Below are 19,509 nucleotides of genomic sequence, written 5' to 3'. Positions count from 1 at the left end.
CCTCCCAGGCCGGCAGCCAGGCTTCCGTGTGCTCCTTGGAGCCGAGCACGGAGGAAGGTGCTGCCAAGACAAGGCAAAGCCGGGAAGCGGGAAGTGAGGAGCTGCCTTCTCACTCTCCCATGCCTGGCCAGCAGAGGAAGAACCCAGTTGGAGGCCCGGGGACTGCCTGGCTGAGGGGCACACACACACACACAGACAAGGGAGAGGGCTCAAAGGGGCTGGGATTGAACAGGAGTCACCCCAGGCAGCAGGCTGGCTGCTCAGAGTCTCCCATCAGTGCAGATTCTGTGCATCTCCTGGTTTGGGTCAGATGATGGGTCCCCAGGAGAAAGGAGGAAAGAACATATGAGAAGTCAGAGACGTGCTTTCGTCAAAGAAACCGGTTGGTTCAGGGGTTAAGCATTCATTCAATAAATGTTTATTGAGCACATACGTGATGGCATGCCAGCATTCCTCAGGTCTGAGGTCAGCTTGGCCTCAATAAATGCTTGTGGAATTAATGCTTGATTAAGTAATTAAACAGTTAAAGGGCGTGGGGTGCCCAGCAGCTGGGGTGGGTAGGGGTAGAATTTTAGTCTTGGCCTTGCTTACCCCATGCCCAGAGAGGAGCAGCAGCCTCCTGAAGGACTCAGGGCAAACCCAGGAGCTCACCTTCCCTTCGTGCCTTTCCTGAAGGCCTACTGTGTGCAGATACTGTGCCTCCTAGGGGCAAACAGAAATCCTGCCTGCCGGGGGGTTACTGTCTAGGGCAGGGAGCAGGCTACACATCCGAAAGCAAGCAGTGCCGGGAGGGGTGTCCCTCCAAGGAGGTGTCATTGGGACAGAGACCAGGAGGACCACAACGAGGGGGGCATTGTGTGGACAGCAGGGCCTGGAGTTCCCAGCTGAGGGGCCAGCAGGGGCGAAGGCCCAGCTGCAGGGTTGTATCTGGCATGTTCCGGGAGCCGGGCTCTGCACTGGAGCAGAGTGAGCAAGAGAGAGTGGGGTGAGGGCAGAGAGCCTGTGGGCCCTGCGTGTGGCAGGAAGGCGCTGGGAAGTAAAGGGCAAGGGAGTGAGACACCCCAGTTTTCTTTTCAGATGTGTGGCTCCATCTGAAAGCTGGAGCTTGGAGATAAGACTAGGGGTGCTCAGGAAGAAGCAGGGGGCTGTTGCAGGGGCCAAGGGGCAATGCCGTCATGCCTGGAGAAGGCAGGGTGGAGGCTGTGAGAAATGGTCGGACTCAGGGGTTCAAGGAGATTTTGGAACCCTCACAAGCCCCCCACCTGCACATTTCTGATCACGGGGACTCAGCAGCCAAAAACTCAGTCCCGTGCAGGGAACCTTGGCCAAGGTGGATCCCAGCTCCCTTGGACTAGAAGCTGCCTCAGGACTCGCTCGCCTTCCCCATCAGCCCCAAGGCTGGGCCCCTCTCCAGGTGAAGGCGAGCTGCTCCTGCACCCGCCTTGTCCCTTAGAAGGGGGCTGAGAGTCATGCTCCAGGACGAGGGGCAGGCCAGGCCTGGAGCTGGTGCTCCAACAAGGACTGAGAAGTCTAGGCGACCTGATGCCTTTGCTGTGTTTGGATCCTCTCAGGAGCTACCCCAGGAGAAGGGCCTGAGACCAGGTGCCGTCACTCCTCTGCTGCCTCTCCTTCACCAGGGTCCCCTCTCGAGCTCTATCTCTGGTCTGTCCTCAGGTTGCAGCAGTAAGAAGTGACAGTGGAAGCTGGTGAGCTGGCACAGCGCTGGTCTGCCTTGGTCTGTGGCCACTTGGGTGGCTCAGGCCTCATCCTGGTCTGCTGAGCCCTCCAGGGCTCCTCATGGGGTTGGAGGGCAAAGTCCAGCTGGCAATCCCCAGCTCCACAAGGGCTCTAGGCTGGGTGGTATCCTCTGTTCCTAGGACCTTGGGGGACCCTACCGGAGGGCGTTCCTACCCCAGCCATCTCCGTCTTCATTCCCCCATACCTAGACTGGCTTCCCTCGTGGCACATCTCCCTCCAGTGGACCTCTGGGTCCGTCACCCATCATCCAACTCTCCAGGTAAAGCCTGAGTCCCCTGCTTCCAGAACCTCGACCCTCCAGCAAGCGTGTGGAGGCAGGTTCACATCCAGGCTCTGCCACTCACTTGCTCTCTGTCCCTGGGCAGGTCACTTTCTCTCCCTAGACCTCATGCATGTCTATCAAATGGGGATGATGACCCAGGAATCCCTTGTTATCAGTTTCAAGGGAGGGTTCAGACCAGATGACATGCAGCAGGTCCTTTTGCTTCTTCCTTCAGAGAATTTGAGAAAACAGCAGAATGCCAAGAGTTCAGAGGCAGGCTGGGAATCCCTGGCTGCTCCTGGGGGCTCCCAGAAGGCAGAAAGGGAAACAGAGGTAGTGGGGGCTGGGGAGGGAGCTGCTGAGTGGCAGGCACCAGTGACAACAGACAAGCAGAGCAGCAGGGATTTATTCTGAGGTGCCTGACCCCAGGCCCCCTCATTCTACCACTCCTGTTCTCGGCTTATTACCGACCTGGAGTCCAGGTTGGCCAGGGTCCGGAAGCAGCAGAGGGGGCCAGGCTGCTCTCTGGATGGGGAAAGAAGGGACGGTGAGAATTGGAAAAGAAGAGAGTACAGGTCTGTGAGTTACAGACCCCGGTTCTCCTGCCTCCACCCACCCTGACCTTGCGAGTCCAAGTGGTTGGCACTGGGGGGCAGAGCCCGAGAACTTCTGGGCATGCTCACCACCACAGCTTAGCAACAGGCAGGTCCATGTGCCCTTCCCCACCCTCTGCCATACCCCGCCACCTGCCCCAGCCTTGAGACAGAGGCTGTCTTGTTCCCAGAAACGAGGGCTGGCATGCCCAGCTGGACCCACCTGGCCGGGCCTCAGTGCTGGTCCAGGATGAGAGGCACCTGGGCGCTGTCCCCACGTGGAGGCCGCCGCTCGCCTGTGCGCACGTTGAACATGGGCAGAGTGGAGAGAGGCCGGGGCACCTCGCGGCTGGCTGCCATCTGCCGCAGCTCCTCCGTGTTCCCGCGGATGGTGCCGTGATGGACCATTTGGATGCTGCATGCAGGAGGACCGGTGGGCAATCAGCGCCTGCAGTTTGGCCCATGGCCCAGGAGCCAGGCCAGGGGGCTCAGCCTGGCGCTGCCTCGGAGCCACCCTGCAGCCCCCCACCTGTTGTGTGGAGGGGGATTCAAACACACCATGGAGGCGGGCTGGGGGTGGGGGCACTGCAAGTCCTATGGCGTCAGCTCAATGCCGAGTGACTGAGCACAGACAGCCTGCATTCACAGCTGTATGCATTGGCTTAACCACTCTGTGCCTCAGTTTCCTCCACTTAATACGGGGATAATAAAAGTACCTACCTCGTGGGATTGTGATGGGGATTGAGTGGGAAAATACAGCCTCGGCACGTGGAGCGGTGCCAGCCTGTGCCAAGTGCTCCTGAGGTCCCCAGAACTGAGGGGACAACCGTGTAGATTCACCACTCTGAGCCCAGTATCTGCGCTTGGGATCTGATATCCTGAGCCCCTCTGGGCCCCTCTAGCACTCAGCTCCACCCGCCCCCCATCCTCCTCCAATCACTCAGCACCCAGCCCTCCTTCCCACCCCCCATCCTTGGTGAGTCTGGCAGACCTACCTCCTCCTTCACCTTTTCTCACCGCTTAGCTTTTGCCCAAGCTCTTTCCTCCTTCGGGTACACCTTCTCCCATCTGCCTAGCCTTGACCAGCTCACCTTTTGGTTCCTCGGGCCTCTCCTCTGCTCCCCTTGTACCCTGACTCCTTCCATGCCCACCACAGCCTGCCCCCATCACGTTCCTGCCTGTCTTTGTTTCAGACCTGAGCTCCCTGAGGGCCAGGCCTGGGTACCATCCTCAATGAGCTGGAAATCCCAGCAGCACTAAGTGGATCTGTTACAGCTTCGTCCATTGGAAAGTCCTTCCTGTGGTCTAGCTCCAGTGGCTCCTCAAAATGCTCAGCCTTATTCTCATTTATATCCTCACGGTCTTGCTTTCTGCTGTCCTTAGGCAAGCTTTAGTTCATTCTAGAGGCAGGGCAGCATGGTGGCTAAGTGCAAGGACTTGATTTGGGTTTGAATTTGGTTCAACTGCTTGTTGGCTGTGTGACCTTAGGCAACCTACTTAACCTCTCTGTGCTTCAGTTTCCTCAACAGTAATACAGTTCTTGTACGTATTAAATTAGTTAATACAGTACAAGCCTTTATAACATCTCTTGGTCATCATGCTACTATTGTAGTCTTCAGTTGCTACTATTATCATCGGTATTATTTTATTACAGCAAGCCCACCCAGTGAACTTGGCCTCCAGTAGGATGCTTTCAAGGCCCTTTACATAAAACCCATCTACATTTGTGGACCCAGCCCAAAGATATTTCCCAGACTACCTGGTTGCTAGGTCAGTCAGACTGTGGAGCAGGGACTTTTCATTAAAAACAATAACAATTGATTTTCTTGCAGGGGCTGGGCCCCAGACAGGACTGAAGTGACCCCACTTGCCACTTGGTTACTGATTGGGTGGGGGAAAGGAGGTGAACCCCACCCATGTCCGAGGCTCCACTAGTGGACACAGCCTCTGGCCGGCTACAGCTCACCAGGCTGGACTACAAGAAGGAATTTCCAGCTCTGCATGGGCCACACTCATCCTGGGGGGAGTGGGATTGAGTCTTGGCAGGCTGGCGGGAGGAGGTGGAGTCACCCTCTAAATCTGGGGGAGGGTCAAGATGAGCTCTTGAGTCTGGAATTTGGCAAGCAGAGAATTTTCCATTCTCAGGAAAGGGGAGGCTGAGGGGGAAGGGGAGTCAGAAGCAGACAGAGCAGGCAGCTAGGTAGGCGATGCCCCCTGGCGGGGGAAAAGGCCTCAGCTAAGTGCCCCCCTCCCCACCTCCAGCCCTACATCTGGGTCTCATTACTCTGGCAACCCACACAGGTGGAAGAATGTTCTGGGGATGTTTTCCTAGAGCAGAGGCAGAAGTAGAGAGCCACGGAGCCTCCCCCTGCCCCCACCCTGCCCCCCAATCCTTCCACATCAGCACTTGGGCGGACAAACCCGCAGGCACTCCTATACATGCACACGCACATGCACACATCTGTACACACACACACGCGCGCACACACAGGCGTGGCTGCCAGGGCGGCCGAGAGGCTTTCGGTCTCCCCCACCCCGCCAGACACGCACTGCCCCTCCCGCCCCACTGCTGGCTCACACCCCCGCAGGCAGGGCAGACAAGGGTCTCTGGGCCCTGGAGGGCTTGGCAGCCTGTGAAATCTGTTATAGATGAAAAATAGCAACAGAATCCTCATTTGAAAAACGGCAGACACCAAACAAGGGGGGATATTGGATTTTGTAGAAATAAATCAACACAAAACCCAAACCGCTTTTGGTAAAATTAGTTATTGATTCCAAATACAAGATCTGTCAGCAGATCTTCCCGACAACATCTGGTCTACAAAACTGACCCAGAAAAAGCTCAATACTGGTCACAAGAGAATATCCATAATGGCAGAAGACGTAACTTATCAAATGTGACACAGAACAACCCAAAAACATTTTTGAGAAATAAAATCCTCCTTGTGAATTTCACACGGACAACCACTGAGCCCAAATGGGGATGGCGGAGGGTAGGGTGGGTGGGAATTCTATAAAATGAAAATGAGAGTAGAAAAAAAAGTGAAGCCTTTTCACCCTTTTGTATAGAAAGTTGATCAAGGAATTCAATCAACAAGGAAATGCATTTCTGAGGTTCCTCTGGAAAATATTTCTGTTCCCTCTGTAGACATTCAGAGAGGTGGTGTAATTATGATTTTCAGTATGTTTTTCCACCCCACGGGGTCAAAAGCTCAGTGGGTCAGGATGGTGGAGACGAGCGGCAGGTCTAAGCAGAGGTCCCAGACCCCGTGAAACCCGCCCCCACGCAGGCGTGCGTGGGTGTGAACGTGTGCGCGTCCCTGTGCTGGCTGTGGGTGGGGGCCACCACGGGAGCCCTCACCCCGCAGGCTGCCTGGGGGGCCCGGCGCCCACACCATCTGACATCTCCTGGCCCTACCCCCCAGGAGTGGACAATGGGCCACTGTGACCCCCACAGGATTCTGGTGGCCTCACAATGGCCCCCTGAGGTCACCACACAGGTAACCTTCCTGCGCCCTGTGGCCCCGGCACAGACCTGCTGAGGCCAGCCGTGGGTGACCATCCTTGGTGCTCCCTCTGGCCACCCAGGGGAAGGCGGGGGCCGGAACCCTACGAGGAAGTCTCTGAGGGAACCTCACCCGCCCACCCAGGAACGAACCAGTGGAGACTTCCAGCCACCACCCTGGAGGTCCTCGCTCCCAGCTCCGTTCACCTACCCCAGGCAGAGATGCAGAAAGAAACCTCGCTGCTCCCTGCCACCACGGCCTTGGCCTCGAACACTACCCTGGGTGGAGGCCGGCTGGCCAGCGTGTCGGGGGTCCCCAGCAAGAGTGAAACCAGGCGCCGCTCCCGTCCCCGAGCCCAGCAGAAACCCAGTATGTCCAAGGTGATCCTGCGAGCCGTGGCAGACAAGCGGGCTCGCAACCGCGTGTCGCTGGCCATCCTGAAGAAGGCTGTGGCCACCATGGGCTACGATGTGGCCCGCAATGCCTGGCGCTTCAAGCAGGTGCTCAAGAGGCTGGTGGACAAGGGCATGCTCAAGCAGGTGACCGGCAAGGGGGCCTCGGGCTCCTTCCGTATGGGCCGGAAGCACGCCTCCAAGCTCAAGGCCAAGAAACGGCAGCAGCGGCGGCGGCGGCGGGGGCAGACTGCGCGGCGCCAACCTGGAAAGCGCCAGCTGGGGCAGCGTCGGCTTGGGCAGCGCCAACCTGGGCAGCGGAGGTCACTAATGGGCTCCAAACAGGGGCACAAGCGGCTAGCCAAGGGCGTTCGCAAAGGGGCCAAATGCCGCCGCAATTAAAGAGGCAGCCTGGGCAAACGGGCAGGGCCGCTAGGCCTGCCACAGGCTCCATGCAATGCGAATAAAAGGAGCCTAAATTATTTCACATCTGCCTCCTGGAATCTCTGGGGTCCTGGGGTGGGGGAAGCAAAGCGGGTTGGGGGCACTAGGGGAGAGAGCTAAGGCCATGGGTGGGGGTGGGGTGAACTGGGGACAAAATGAGGGTGACATGGATTGGGGAAGGGCTGGGGAAATTGGAAGCCACCGCAGCCACAAGCTGGTCCAACCATCTCACCTTGCAGGTGGAGAAACAGAGGCCAGGGAGGGCCACAGCCTGATCCAGGGTGAAAGTGGGGTGGGGGGAGGAGCTCCTTAAGTTGGTCTCTCCAACCCTTTCCCCCTGAGTGGCAGCAACCCCCGAAAGCCTAGCCAGGTCCACGCCCTCATACCACATCACACCGTTCCATGGGGACCAGAAGACGGCAAGGTAGGGCCGGGACAGGTCAGACCTGGGATTCAGCCAGCCCAGGGCTGGAGGCTCAGAGATGCACCGCCCCCTCCATCCCTACCACCCCAGGACAATCTCTGCTGGTTATGGAGGTTGGAGGGTCCAGCTCAACAGTCCAGGGGAGCCCCACCCAGCCCTCCCCAGCTCTCCCCTACTCACGCAGAGGTGGCCAGGTCTCTCTTCAGCCTGTGGAGAAGCGACGGGGAGGGGGTGGTTAGCTCAGCTCGGGGTGCTGACCCACCACACCGCAGGGACACAGGCGTGCATGGAGGAGGCTCATTTGCATGCTGACCTCCACAATGCCCTCCTGGTGCCAAGGTGCCAGGAACCAGCACCGCCCAGAAAGGGGCCCATACTCCCTGTAGGGTCTCCACATGGCACCCCAGACCCGGAGCCCTTCCCACCCCCCTTCACTCACCGACCCTCCCGCCGGCAGCACATGACGTAGGCCAGCAGCAGGGCCAGCAGCAGGGCCAGCAGCAGGGGCACCAGGAGGGTGACCAGGGCATGGGTCAGGAAGTCACGGGCCGTGGCCTCAGTGGGAGGGCAGAAGAACGGGTCGCGCTCCAGGACACCATCCCCAGGGGTGGGCAGCTCTTCTGCGGGCTCCGGCACCGACAGATCCACCTGCTCAGAGAGCCCAGGGCTGACCCGGAGCAGCTGGCCACACGCAGAGACCCTGGGGGACAGGGCAGGGGTCCCGGGGCCACCCTTCCTATCACCCCATCCAACCACGGGGTCTCTGCATGGCTGCGTCCACCAGTTCATGAGACCTGGCTGGACAAGCCCTGGACTAGGAGCCAGGATAGAGCAATTCTGAGAGAGGCAGGACAGGACAATGGTGAGCCACGACTCTAGAGTCAGACCCCAGGCTTTGAATCCTGACTCAGAGAAGCCCTTAGCTGGGGCTGTCTTCTCACCATGGTAAGAGCACGACCTCTGTGCTGGGGTGGTTGCAAGGACAAAAGGTGTTGACTTTCCAGTGTCTAGCATACAGCAAGTGCTCAAGGATGCCATTGAATATCAGCCCCTGAACGTGCCGCCCTGAAGAGTCCCTTCCCTGCCCTGTCAGCCAATTCATGGGACAAAGTTCGGCTGCCGTTCCCAGCCCAGCAAGTGAGGGGTGCTCCAACTGTAGGCATCAGGGGTTCAACATCCCAGAAAGCCATGTCTTTGGTTTATGCAAAATGGAATTACCCACCCCTCATCACAGGTCTAGATGGCAACTTCAAGGGAAGCAGAGTGTCTCACAGAGGCCCTTGGTTAAAGGGTTAACAGCCATGTGGGAAGTGATTGTTTTGCTTTTGGGCTTGGCTGGCCTGGGAGCCCAGAATGGTGAGACCCTACCTGGACTGTGGACTCCACTGCCCTCTTGCGGAAGGAGACAGAACTTCAGGGTGTGTCTGTGGGGTGTGTGTGTGTGTGTGCATGCGTGCGCGCGCATGATTCAGAAAAACCAAGACTGAGACCACATACAGGCCTCTCTCTCTCAGCCAACACGACAAGCAAGCTGACTGCTCTCCCCCTCTCTACATGGGACATGACTCCCAGGGGTGTGGACCTTCCTGGCAATGTGGGACAGAAATCCTAGAATGAGCTGGGACTCAGCACCAAGGGATTGAGAAAACCTGCTCGACTGAAAAGGGGGGAGAGAGAAATGAGACAAAGTGTCAATGGCTGAGAGATTCCAAAGAGAATCGAGAGGTTATCCTGGAGGTTATTCTTACGCATTTTATAGATAACCCCTTTTTAGTTTAAGGTCTATTAGAGAGGCTGGAGGGAAGTGTCTGAAAATGTAGAGCTGTGTTCCAGTAGCCATGTTTCTTGAAGATAATTGTATAATGATATAGCTTTCACAATGTGACTGTGTGATTATGAAAACCTTGTATCTGATGCTCCTTTTATCTACAGTATGGACAGATAAGTAAAACATATGGATTAAAAACAAATAATAGTAGGAACAAATGTTAAAATAAATTTAGTAGATTGAAATGCTAGTGATCAATGAAAGGGAGTGGAAAGGGGGATAGAAAAAAATAGGAGAAACAAAGGCTAAAATATATTGGACAGATGGAAATACTAGCAGTCAATGAAAGGGAGGGGTAAAGGGTATGGTATGCATCAATTTTCTTCTTTTTATTTGTTTTTCTGAATTGATGCAAATGTTCTAAGAAATGATCATAGTGAAGAATATACAACTATGTGATGATACTGTGAGTTATTGATTATGTACCAAGAATGGAATGATCATATGGTAAGAATGTTCATGTTTGCATGTTATGTTTAAAAAAATTTTTCTTTAAATAATAAAATTTTAAAAATGCATTAAATAAAAAAAAGACTGAGACCACATACATATTATCAGAGAAAGAGGACAGAGAGACAAGAGGGTGGCAGGGGAGGGATTGTGATGTGATGGGGGCCACACCCCGGCCCACCCCTGGCACCTGTCCCTCCTCACCAGGGACACGTTGCACCAGGCCACACGAAAGTGGGGGGCCAGCGTGTCGTAGCAGGACAGAAGTGGAGGTTGGCCCTGGGCACAGCGGGTGTGACTGTCAGGAGATGCCACCATCTTCAGGCAGGTGGAGAAGGGCGAGGCAGAGCCCACCTTGATGTACACCCTGGGTCCAGATAGAAGCCACTGTCAGCAAAGTCACGAGGTCACCAGGCACTGGAGATTTGGGGGTTACAGGGCTCATCCTGAGATTGGGGGTAGTGGTGAGAGTATACAGAACATTCCACTCTTCCAGGGGCCTTATCTCTCCAGGAATGCCCCTTGATGGATCTTCTGCGTCCTCATGGGGCACCAGGAGGTGCAAAATTCAAAGTAACTAGGGTTTGGGCCACAGAGGGAGAGAGGAAGATGTTGGGGGGGGAGTGTGTGGAGAAAACTGGACAAGGACGTGAAGCTGGGAGGTACAGATGGGTGTGGTGAGGGTGTGCACAGATAGATAAGTGGTAACTGGGGAGACCTCTGTTCTATGTCCACCATTTAGATGAAAAACAAGCTGCCTCTTCCTCCTACAAGAAGCCCTCCTGGATTGCTCACCTACCCTTCCTTGCGGCCCTCGATGGGAAGAGGGACACGGCCCCCACGGTCCAAGGCAGAAGTGATGTTGAGCAGCTGGAGCTCCCCTGGTTCCCAGAGGCCCCCCAAGGCTGTGAGGAAGCGGCTGGCAGGTGCCGAGGGCAGCACCTCCTCCACGTCATGGCTTCGCACCAGGAATTCAGCCTGGTATGGCAGTAGGGGGCCTGGGAGGGTCAGGTGGGCACTCAGGTTGCACCCAGCCCCTCACAGACCACGGCCCTGCATTGATCCTGCCAAGCTCCTCTTTGCATCTCCTGACACCCCTTCCTGGCTCTCTCTCTCTCTCTCTCTCCCCAACACCCCATACCTCACAGGTCCCTGATACCCTTCCCCAACACTGCAGCCTCAAACTGTCCAGGGCCATGCAGTCCGTCTGCCAAGGAGGCAGAAATACAAGGCAAGAGTCTAGAATCCCAGAGCTGTACTTGGTCCTTAGACTTTATGAATGGCATCTCCTACTTGACTCCCTAATTTCCAGGATGCCCTGCTCCCTTTTGCTCTCCAGTCCTCTCCCTTCAGCACCCCCTTTTAGCTTCGCTGCTTCCAGAGGAGATGCCCCCAACCTGGTATTGGTGGGATGGGGTGGGCGGGGCTGGTGGTACCTTCTGGGTCCCGGATCAACAGCACCAGCCTCTGCTGGGTGGTCTCGAAGCTGTCCCGATTGTAGGCTGTGACCTGGGGGGGATGAGGGAAGAGGGCTGGGAAGTGGAGTTAGGGGAGACCTGGGCACAGCTGGGACCTGGCAGGGACAACACCACACCAAATTAGGGGTGCAGAAATGACAGGGAAATGGACATGAACAAACGCCCCCTCCCGGCACACAGGGCGGCACCCAGGAGGCCGCAAGCCCACCCTGTGATTTTCTCATGGGGTGGACACGGCTCTCTGGGTTCCCTGCTGTTACCTCGATGACCTGGTGCCCACGATCTTCTGGGGTGGCAGCTCCGTAGAGGAAGCCCGGCTGGCGGGAGCTGCGCTGGGTGTAGCGGAGCCACCGGGGCAGGTCTGGGTGGCCTTGGAGGTGGGCCTGGTAGGTGATGCGGGTGACGGGCGGGGCGGCTGGTGGAAGGGCGGGGAGGGGATTGGAGACGCATGCCGGAGCCTTCCCCCCAGGCTGCCCCGCCCACACGCCCCTGGCCCGCCCCGGCCCCTCTCACCGACGCGCTCAGGCGGGCGCAGGAAGGCGGCGTGGTCCAAAGTGTGCACAAAGACGCGGCCCACGAGCGGGTGCAGGGTGCTCTGTGGGGGCTCCGTGCCCCCCAGCCCTGCCAGGAGCCCTGAGGGGACCCCACACCCCCCCAACATCTGCCTCAGTCCTGGGAGAGGGGACAATGCCCCTTTCCCCACCAAGTCCCGGTGCCCTAAGGACCTGGGAGCAGTGCGGGGGCCCGGCTCCGCCAGCTCCCAGAGCAGGACCAGTCCCTGCTGTCTGTGCCACCCACCCTAATGGGGGGCCCATGAATAAGACTCCTTGTTCTAGGACCCCCTCCCTAGGTTGGGCAGGGGAGGTCATGGTGGGCAGGGCCTGATGTTTGGCTAGGGGAGGTTGTGTGTGTGTGTGTGTGTGTGTGTGTGTGTGTGTGTGTGTGTGTGTGTGTTTGCTGGAGCAGTGGGAAAAGAACCTCGCTCTGAGTGTCTGGGAGGCTGGGCAGGGAAAGGGGAAGAAGTCTTCAGGGAGGGGGGTGGCCATTCTAGGACCCCACTCCCCTCACATGCCTCCCCTAATGCACGGCCGGGAGCAGGCCCTGCCCCAGAGGCTGATGGAAGTTGAGCAAAAGGGGTCCTTAGCCCTGGAGAGGACCCAGGGCCTGCCCCAGCTGGCCCCCACACTCCCTCCTGGAGCCAAATTTAGCCTGGGCCTGGACAGAAGTGGCAGCGGCACAGCCAGCTCATTAAAGGGCCCCCGGCCCTCTGGGCCCGCACTCTCAGGCCTGCCCCTGCCCTGAGACAGCCCCAACCCTTAAGCTCCCAGCCCCCACATTCCAGATGCCCCCATGGGACCCCTGCTGGCCATGGCATTCACACCCCAAAGCCCCTCCTGCCCCCACCTCCTTGGCCCTAGCCTCCTCCTGGAGGACTCCCTATACTTTCATCTCACTGCCCCTCAATCCCACCCCCTCAGCCTGGGCCTGTTCCCTGAAAAGCACCCCAACTTGCCCACAAGGAGAGGAATCCAGACTAGCCCTGCTGCCATGGCTTCTCCAGCCTGTCCGGCCCCTGTGAGTGACAGAGACAGGAGCAGCAGGGAGGAGGGAGGGGAGGAGACCGGAGAGGGGAAGTGTCCCGGAGCAGCTGGGTCCCAGCTTCGGAGGCCTGGGCCCTCCCTCCAGTCCTTCCCCTCCAAACCCGAAGGGCTCCCCTTGTCCTTGAGCAGCCCAGTTCACTGCCTCCCAAGGCCCTCCCTGATCCTGGCCAGAATCCCCTCCTCCACATACCTCCCAGCCCCGCCCCCTCCACTCCGGACTCCTGCCTGGCCACACGCTGCGGTCCCCAGTCCACTAGGCCCCTCAACTTTCCATGCCTTTGCACAAGCTGTTCTCTCTGCCCTCACCTAGCCAGCAAACTTCCACTCACCTTTTAAGACTGCACAGGTATCTCTTCCGCTCCGAGCCTCTCTGAACGTCCTCATTCCCCAAGGTATTGCCCCAACCACACAGCACTGTGGGTGGTACAGGTGCTCTGAGCTCCTCGGAGACTGGGACCTTATCATCTCTGTGTCCGTAACCAGGATCACGGCGGGTGTAGGGGGATAAGTGGCAGCTTCCTTAGCAGCACACGAGGGTGCCCGTATCTCCAGACCAAGCACCCCCAATGTGTACCCTAGGAGTAGGCAGAGAGAGAGCACCCTGGACAGAAACAGCCAAGTGGAGCCCGAGGAAGGGAGGAGGCCCCATCTCTGGCTCGGAAGCCCTCAAAGTCAGGGCGAAGCACGGAGGCTTGGAGGCCTCGGGCCTGGACGTGAGTCCCACCTTCACACTTCCTGGAGTTGTGGCCCTGGGTGAATCACGCCTTGAGTGAATCACTCCATCTCTTTAGGCCTCTGTTTCCACAGCTGTGAATAGCCGAGAATACTGCTCACCTCTTGGGATCATTGTCAGGAATCAATAATGAATCCAACTCATTTTATTGCACACCTACTATGTGCCAGCATTGAGGACACAGCCACGAGCAAACCCCCACCCCCATGGAGCTTGCCTGCTGCTGGGTCATGACAGCTAACCCCTGCCTGCTGCTGCTGCCTGAAAACCCTGCTAAAAGTTTTGCATATGTTTACGTGCATATTCGCTCCAACCCCACAGCCATTCTCCGAGGTAGGCATTACTACTATACTCACTTTGCAGATGAGAAAACTGAGGTGTCGAGGGGTATATTAGTTCCCCAAGGCCACACTGCTGATTTTTGTTGGGTACATGGAAAGTCTTTGGCACAGAGCCGGGCTCAGTAAATGACAGCTGTTGGCGTACTTGCTGGCAGGACACCACTCCCCCTTCCTCCCTGCATCTGCCAAAGAATCTTGGTCCAAAGAGGCAGGGAGCCATGGATGCCAGGGTTCCAAAGTTCTTGGAATTGCAGGGCTGCAAGAGGAAGGGTGTTGCCCAATGTGCCGTTTTGAAACTTGTTGTGTACCTCAGAAAAGCCATGTTCTTTAGTCCTAGTTCAATATTGTTGCTTGGGATCTTTTTTATTGTTTCTATGGAAATGTGACTCACCCAATTATGGGTGGTACCTTTTGATTAGGTGGTTTCCCTAGAGATGTGTCTCCACCCATTCAAGGTAGGTTGTTTACTGGAGTCCTTTAAAAAGGAATCATTTTTTGGAAAACGCTTTAGAGCCCACACAACCAGAGACCTTTGGAGATGCGAAAGGAAAACACTCCGGGGGAATCTTCATGAAAACAGAAGCCAGGAGAGAAAGCTTACAGAAGTCGCCATGTGCCTCTCCAGCTGACAGAGGTGTTCTGGATGGCATCAGCCTTTCTTGAATAAAGGTAACCACCTGTTGGTGCCTTAATTTGGACATTTTTCATGGCCTTAGTACTGTAAACTTGCAACTTAATAAATTCCCTTTTTAAAAGCCATTCCATTTCTGGTAAATTGCATTCCAGCAGCTTTAACAAACTAAAACACCCGCTTCACCCCACATCCCAATGCCCTATGCAAGGATATCTGGGAACTGCCCTAGGTCAGCCCAAGGCAGTGATCGGTGGGTAGGTTACTTAGTCCTTGACCTTTCCTCTGTCTTCCCACCTGACCGTCCCGCCCGTCCCTAGAGAGCCATCAAATTCCAGAGTCTGCATCCACTCAGCATTTGGCCGAGAATCACCTTGGCATTACTGAGCTTTGTCAGAGATGGAAGGCACAAGGAAGGAAGGTTCTAGAGGGACAGAGGGAGAGACCGAGGGCTCAGGGGAGCAGGCAGAGGTGCCAGAGCCTGGGCAGCTGCCAGACCTCAGCCCCTCCATGTCTCCGTATGACTCCCTTTCCTCCCCACTGCAGCCTCCCCTGTTAATTTTGGAACTTGCCCACTCACACCCTCAGCCATCTTAAGGTGGCAGCGCCCACACCCAGTGCTGCCAGGCCCATTAAAGCGAGCCTTTCTTACTGGGAAAGCTGCAGCTACTTTTCCCTCCAATCCTCTCCCCTGCTCCAGGGAGCTACGGGCTGTCCCAGGAGCCAGGTAGAAACCCCTGAAAAGTCTCCCCAATCCCCTGGTCCATGAGAGGACCTCCCCGCTCAGAGCCCACTGGACTGCAACTTGCTGTTGTATTTAATAACCTCAGCACCCCTGTCATTTGGGGCCCAGAGCAGAGGAGGGGTGTGGGTCACAGGGGCTTTCAACCTCATCTTTTAAAAAACTTTTATCTTGGAAATTGCAAAGTTTAACAAAAGTATATGGAATAATACAATGAGCTCCCTATAGCCATCATCCCGCTCCTACAATTATCAACTCACGGCCAATCTGGTTTTATCAAGACCCCTCCCAATTTTCCCTTCCTTAATTTCATCTGTCAGTATTTCAGTGTATGTCTCTAAAAAGACAGACTCTTCTTAAACACAATCACAATTATTATACTTAATCATATGATTATACCTGAAAATTGGTGATTCCCTAACATCAAATTTCCAGTGTTCAAATTTCCAATTGTTTCATACATATCAGAATTTGCCTTAAAATGCACTTCCTTGAATCAGGATGCAAATAGGTATGCATGCTGCCATGGACTAATAATGTTTTTTTAAATTTATAAAACCTTCCTTGCCACCCCCCACCCCCCTGTCTCTCTTTCCTGAAGAAACCAGGTCATTTATTCTGTAGAGTTTTCATAGTCTGTATTTTCCTGTATGCATCCCCATGGTATTTTTAACTTCTTCCTTCCACTTTGATATTTCCTGTAAATTCTTAATTCCTGTAAATCGTAGATGTGTAACTGAAAAATTAGGATTTAAAGGATGATTTTGATTACCGAATCAGTATATAGGTATTCTTTTTTACTTTCTGGTATACTGGAGAAGACAGAGGTAAACACATGAAATCTCTAAATTGTAAGCCAGCTGCCTTGGTCTCAGATAAGGATTGCATAGTCTTTATCTTGTGCCCCTGTAATTATAAAAAAACTTATGACTAACCTTCCTTTGTACCCATTTATTCTGTTTTTCAACTTTAGAATCTTGTAATCACTAAAGACAGCCCCTAATGTCTATTAGTAAAGGGTCTTGGGTTAGCCCAGAGCTAACCCACCCCAAGTTATCTTGATAACGGAGACTAACCAAAGTGGGCCTGCCTGACATGCGCAGTAGTTTCGACTTCAACCTACAGTCACCTATGTCTCATTATAACACTAACTATCAGGCCCATCACCATATTAAGGTCTCCATTTTCTTACATATGTTCTGTGACTGGGCATGCTCAGTAATTAGGTCCCCTCTAATTCCACCAGCCGGGGCCACAGTGCTCATTATCCTAAACCCTGAATCTTTCAGTTCTATAAAACTATCAGAATTACTGCAGTTTGCGGAGACATAGTTTGGGCTGATAGGCCATCTGCTCTCCTACTATGTGCCTAGTAATAAACGTTTTCTCTCTTTGAAACCCTGGTGTCTCAGGAATTGGTCGTTTGAATGCATTGGGGAAAAGAACGCACTGTGTCTGTCCGGTAAGAATTTGATGACCCAGATGGGACAATGCCCGAGGCTCTGGAGCCCCAGCAGAGCCAGGTAACCGAGCCTTTTGCGGCCGCTGGACTGAGTTTAGTCTAGAGGCTCACCAACCAGGGGTCTCTGTTGCCAGTACTCCACAGACTTCTGGTGCCTTCAACAGCCTTAAAGAATAATATAGTAATGTTAGTACACTGAATGTGAGAATGATAGAGGGAGGAGGGCTGGGGGTACAAATGAAATCAGAAGGAAAGATAGATCTTTATAAAGACCGAGATGGTATAATCTAGGAATGCCTAGGATGTACAATGATAGTGACTAAATGTGCAAATTTAATAATGTTTTTACATAAAGGAAGAACAAAGGAATGTCAATTGCAGGGCGATGAAAATAAATGGTAACTCGTATTTTAAAACTTTAACTTCTGTGTAAGACTAAAGCAAAAAAGGTTTATTTGATACAAAATTTATAATTTGACTAGTGCATTTCCTAATATAACTTATGTGGACAGTTTAATTGAATGCCATAAGTACATGGAACCTTGAGTAGGGCATGAGATTTTGTAGGTTTGTCCAGAGTGATGCCCTGATAAATCTCAGAGTGATTTGAACAGTGAATAAAAAAGTATTTGCAAAGTTCCCTTGGGGGAATGGAGAGAAAGGGGAAAAATTCAACTTTCCCATGTGGAGAATTCCTGATATTCTCACAAGCAGTGGGGGCAACTAAAGCAATAGGCCGAGCCCTCGATCTTGGGGGTTGTTCATATGAAACTTATCCACGCAAAGAATAGGCTAAGCCTACTTAAAATTAGGCCTAATAGTCACCCCCAGAGAACCTCTTTTGTTGCTCAGCTGTGGCCTCTCTCTCTCAGCCAACACAACAAGCAACCCCCTCTCTACCTGGGACATGACTCCCAGGTGTGTGGACCTTCCTGGCAACGTGGGACAGAAATCCTAGAATGAGCTGGGACTCAGCATCAGGGAAACGAGAAAACCTTCTAGACCAAAAGGGGAAGAGAGAAATGAGACAAAATAAAGTGTCAATGGCTGAGAGACTTCAAAGGGAGTCGAGAGGTTATCCTGGAGGTTATTCTTACGCATTAAGTAGATATCACCTTGTTATTCAAGATGTAATGGAGAGGCTGGAGGGAACTACCTGAAAATGTAGAGCTGTGTTCCAGTAGCCATGTTTCTTGAAGATGATCGTATAATGATACAGCTTTCACAATGTGACTGTGTGATTGTGAAAACCTTGTGTCTGATGCTCCTTTTATCTACAGTATGGACAGATGAGTAAAACATATGGATTAAAAATAGATAAATAGGGGGAAACAAATGTTAAAATAAATTTAGTATATTGAATGCTAGTGATCAATGAAACAGGGAGTGATAAGGGGGATAGGAAAAAATAAGGGAAACAAAGGCTAAAATATATTGGACAAGTGGAAATACTAGCAGTCAATGAGAGGGAGGGGTAAGGGGTTGGTATGTATGAGTTTTTTTCTTTTTATTTCTTTTTTTGAATTGATGCAAATGTTCTAAGAAATGATCATAGTGATGAATATACAACTATGTGATGATATTGTGAGTTATTGATTATATACCAAGAATGGAATGATCATATATTAAGAATGTTTGTGTTTGTATGTTGTTATGTTGAAAAAAATAATGTCCAGTTCCATGTCTGGACATCTGACCAGGTGAGTGGGTCATCAGAATAAAAGTGGATTGGGGAGTAAATATAGTGGTTTGAGTCCCCTTGGACCCGGCTTTAAGGACCGGTGCTGCTTCCAGACAGGGCTTCCAGAGCAGGCCTACTCTGACCGCTACACCTTTCTGTGTTCTGGGTACCACGCTATATGGGGTTTGAAGCCTGGACCTAAATTTACCTGTTGAGTATACTCCTAGAAAATGAGTAATCCAACAATTAATTGTTATTTAATGACATTAAGCAGGACTGTTTAAGTGCTAGCTGGTGTGTTACCTAGGTATAGTAAGAGTTTAACGCCTATTTAGTTGTTAATCTGCATGTAAAGCATTTAATGTCTGTTTAATTATTAAGTTGGTGTGTTTGGTCTAGTTATTAATTGGTGTGTTACTTAAATATAATAGTTCATGTGTCTGTTTAAATGTGTTAGTTGGTATGTTCCTGCATTTGTATTGGTCAAATGTTCCTAATTGGTTATTGATTATGGAAATTCATTAAAAATTTAGAATTGGGCTCTATTGACAATTGAAAAAAATTTAATTATGAGTCTAATAAAAAATAATTTATCTCTTTAACATAATCTGGCCTCAAATTATTTAAAATGAAAATACTTCCATTATAGTTAAATTAAGGATATTACAATTGAAACTATTCTGCAAAAAAGGTAGAAATGGGATAAGGTAATATATTCAATCCTTTATTTGTCCCTTTCAAAAGTATTTCTTCACAGAAGACCTAAATAGATGGAAGGGCATACCGTGTTCATGGATTGGAAGACTAAATATAGTTAAGATGTCAATCCTACCTAAATTGATTTACAGATTCAATGCAATACCAATCAAAATCCCAACAATTTATTTTCAGAAATAGAGAAACCAATAAGCAAATTTATCTGGAAGGGCAGGGTGCCCCGAATTGCTAAAAACATCTTGAGGAAAAAAAACGAAGCTGGAGGTCTCGCGATGCCGGACTTTAAGGCATATTATGAAGCCACAGTGGTCAAAACAGCATGGTATTGGCATAAAGATAGATATATCGACCAATGGAATCGAATAGAGTGCTCAGATATAGACCCTCTCATCTATGGACATTTGATCTTTGATAAGGCAGTCAAGCCAACTCACCTGGGACAGAACAGTCTCTTCAATACATGGTG

The 19,509-nt window shown here is 52.8% G+C and overlaps 1 protein-coding gene and 1 long non-coding RNA gene across 2 annotated transcripts; one reads left to right on the top strand and one right to left on the bottom strand.

Moving 5' to 3' along the window:
* Window positions 1-411: 411 nt before the first annotated feature.
* On the bottom strand, window positions 412-12,859 carry SGCA (sarcoglycan alpha). The gene is made up of 10 exons (XM_077164734.1): window positions 12,649-12,859; window positions 11,649-11,768; window positions 11,396-11,550; window positions 11,094-11,166; window positions 10,457-10,655; window positions 9,862-10,024; window positions 7,819-8,027; window positions 7,560-7,586; window positions 2,837-3,028; window positions 412-2,545 (listed from the first exon to the last, which is right to left on the bottom strand). The coding sequence occupies exons 1-9, from the start codon at window positions 12,683-12,685 to the stop codon at window positions 2,848-2,850; spliced, it is 1,164 nt and encodes a 387-aa protein (XP_077020849.1). The 5' UTR covers window positions 12,686-12,859; the 3' UTR covers window positions 412-2,545; window positions 2,837-2,847.
* LOC143687613 (uncharacterized) lies at window positions 9,824-16,796 on the top strand. The gene is made up of 5 exons (XR_013177598.1): window positions 9,824-9,981; window positions 10,400-10,638; window positions 13,316-13,802; window positions 14,322-14,479; window positions 16,596-16,796. It is a non-coding gene; the product is annotated as an uncharacterized LOC143687613 (long non-coding RNA).
* The last annotated feature ends 2,713 nt before the right edge of the window (window positions 16,797-19,509 follow it).

The sequence above is a fragment of the Tamandua tetradactyla genome, chromosome 6 (genome assembly GCF_023851605.1).
Source record: "Tamandua tetradactyla isolate mTamTet1 chromosome 6, mTamTet1.pri, whole genome shotgun sequence".
Classification (NCBI taxonomy): domain Eukaryota; kingdom Metazoa; phylum Chordata; class Mammalia; order Pilosa; family Myrmecophagidae; genus Tamandua; species Tamandua tetradactyla.
The sequence above is the reverse complement of the archived record's forward strand: the minus strand, read 5'-3'. Positions and strand labels throughout refer to the sequence as shown.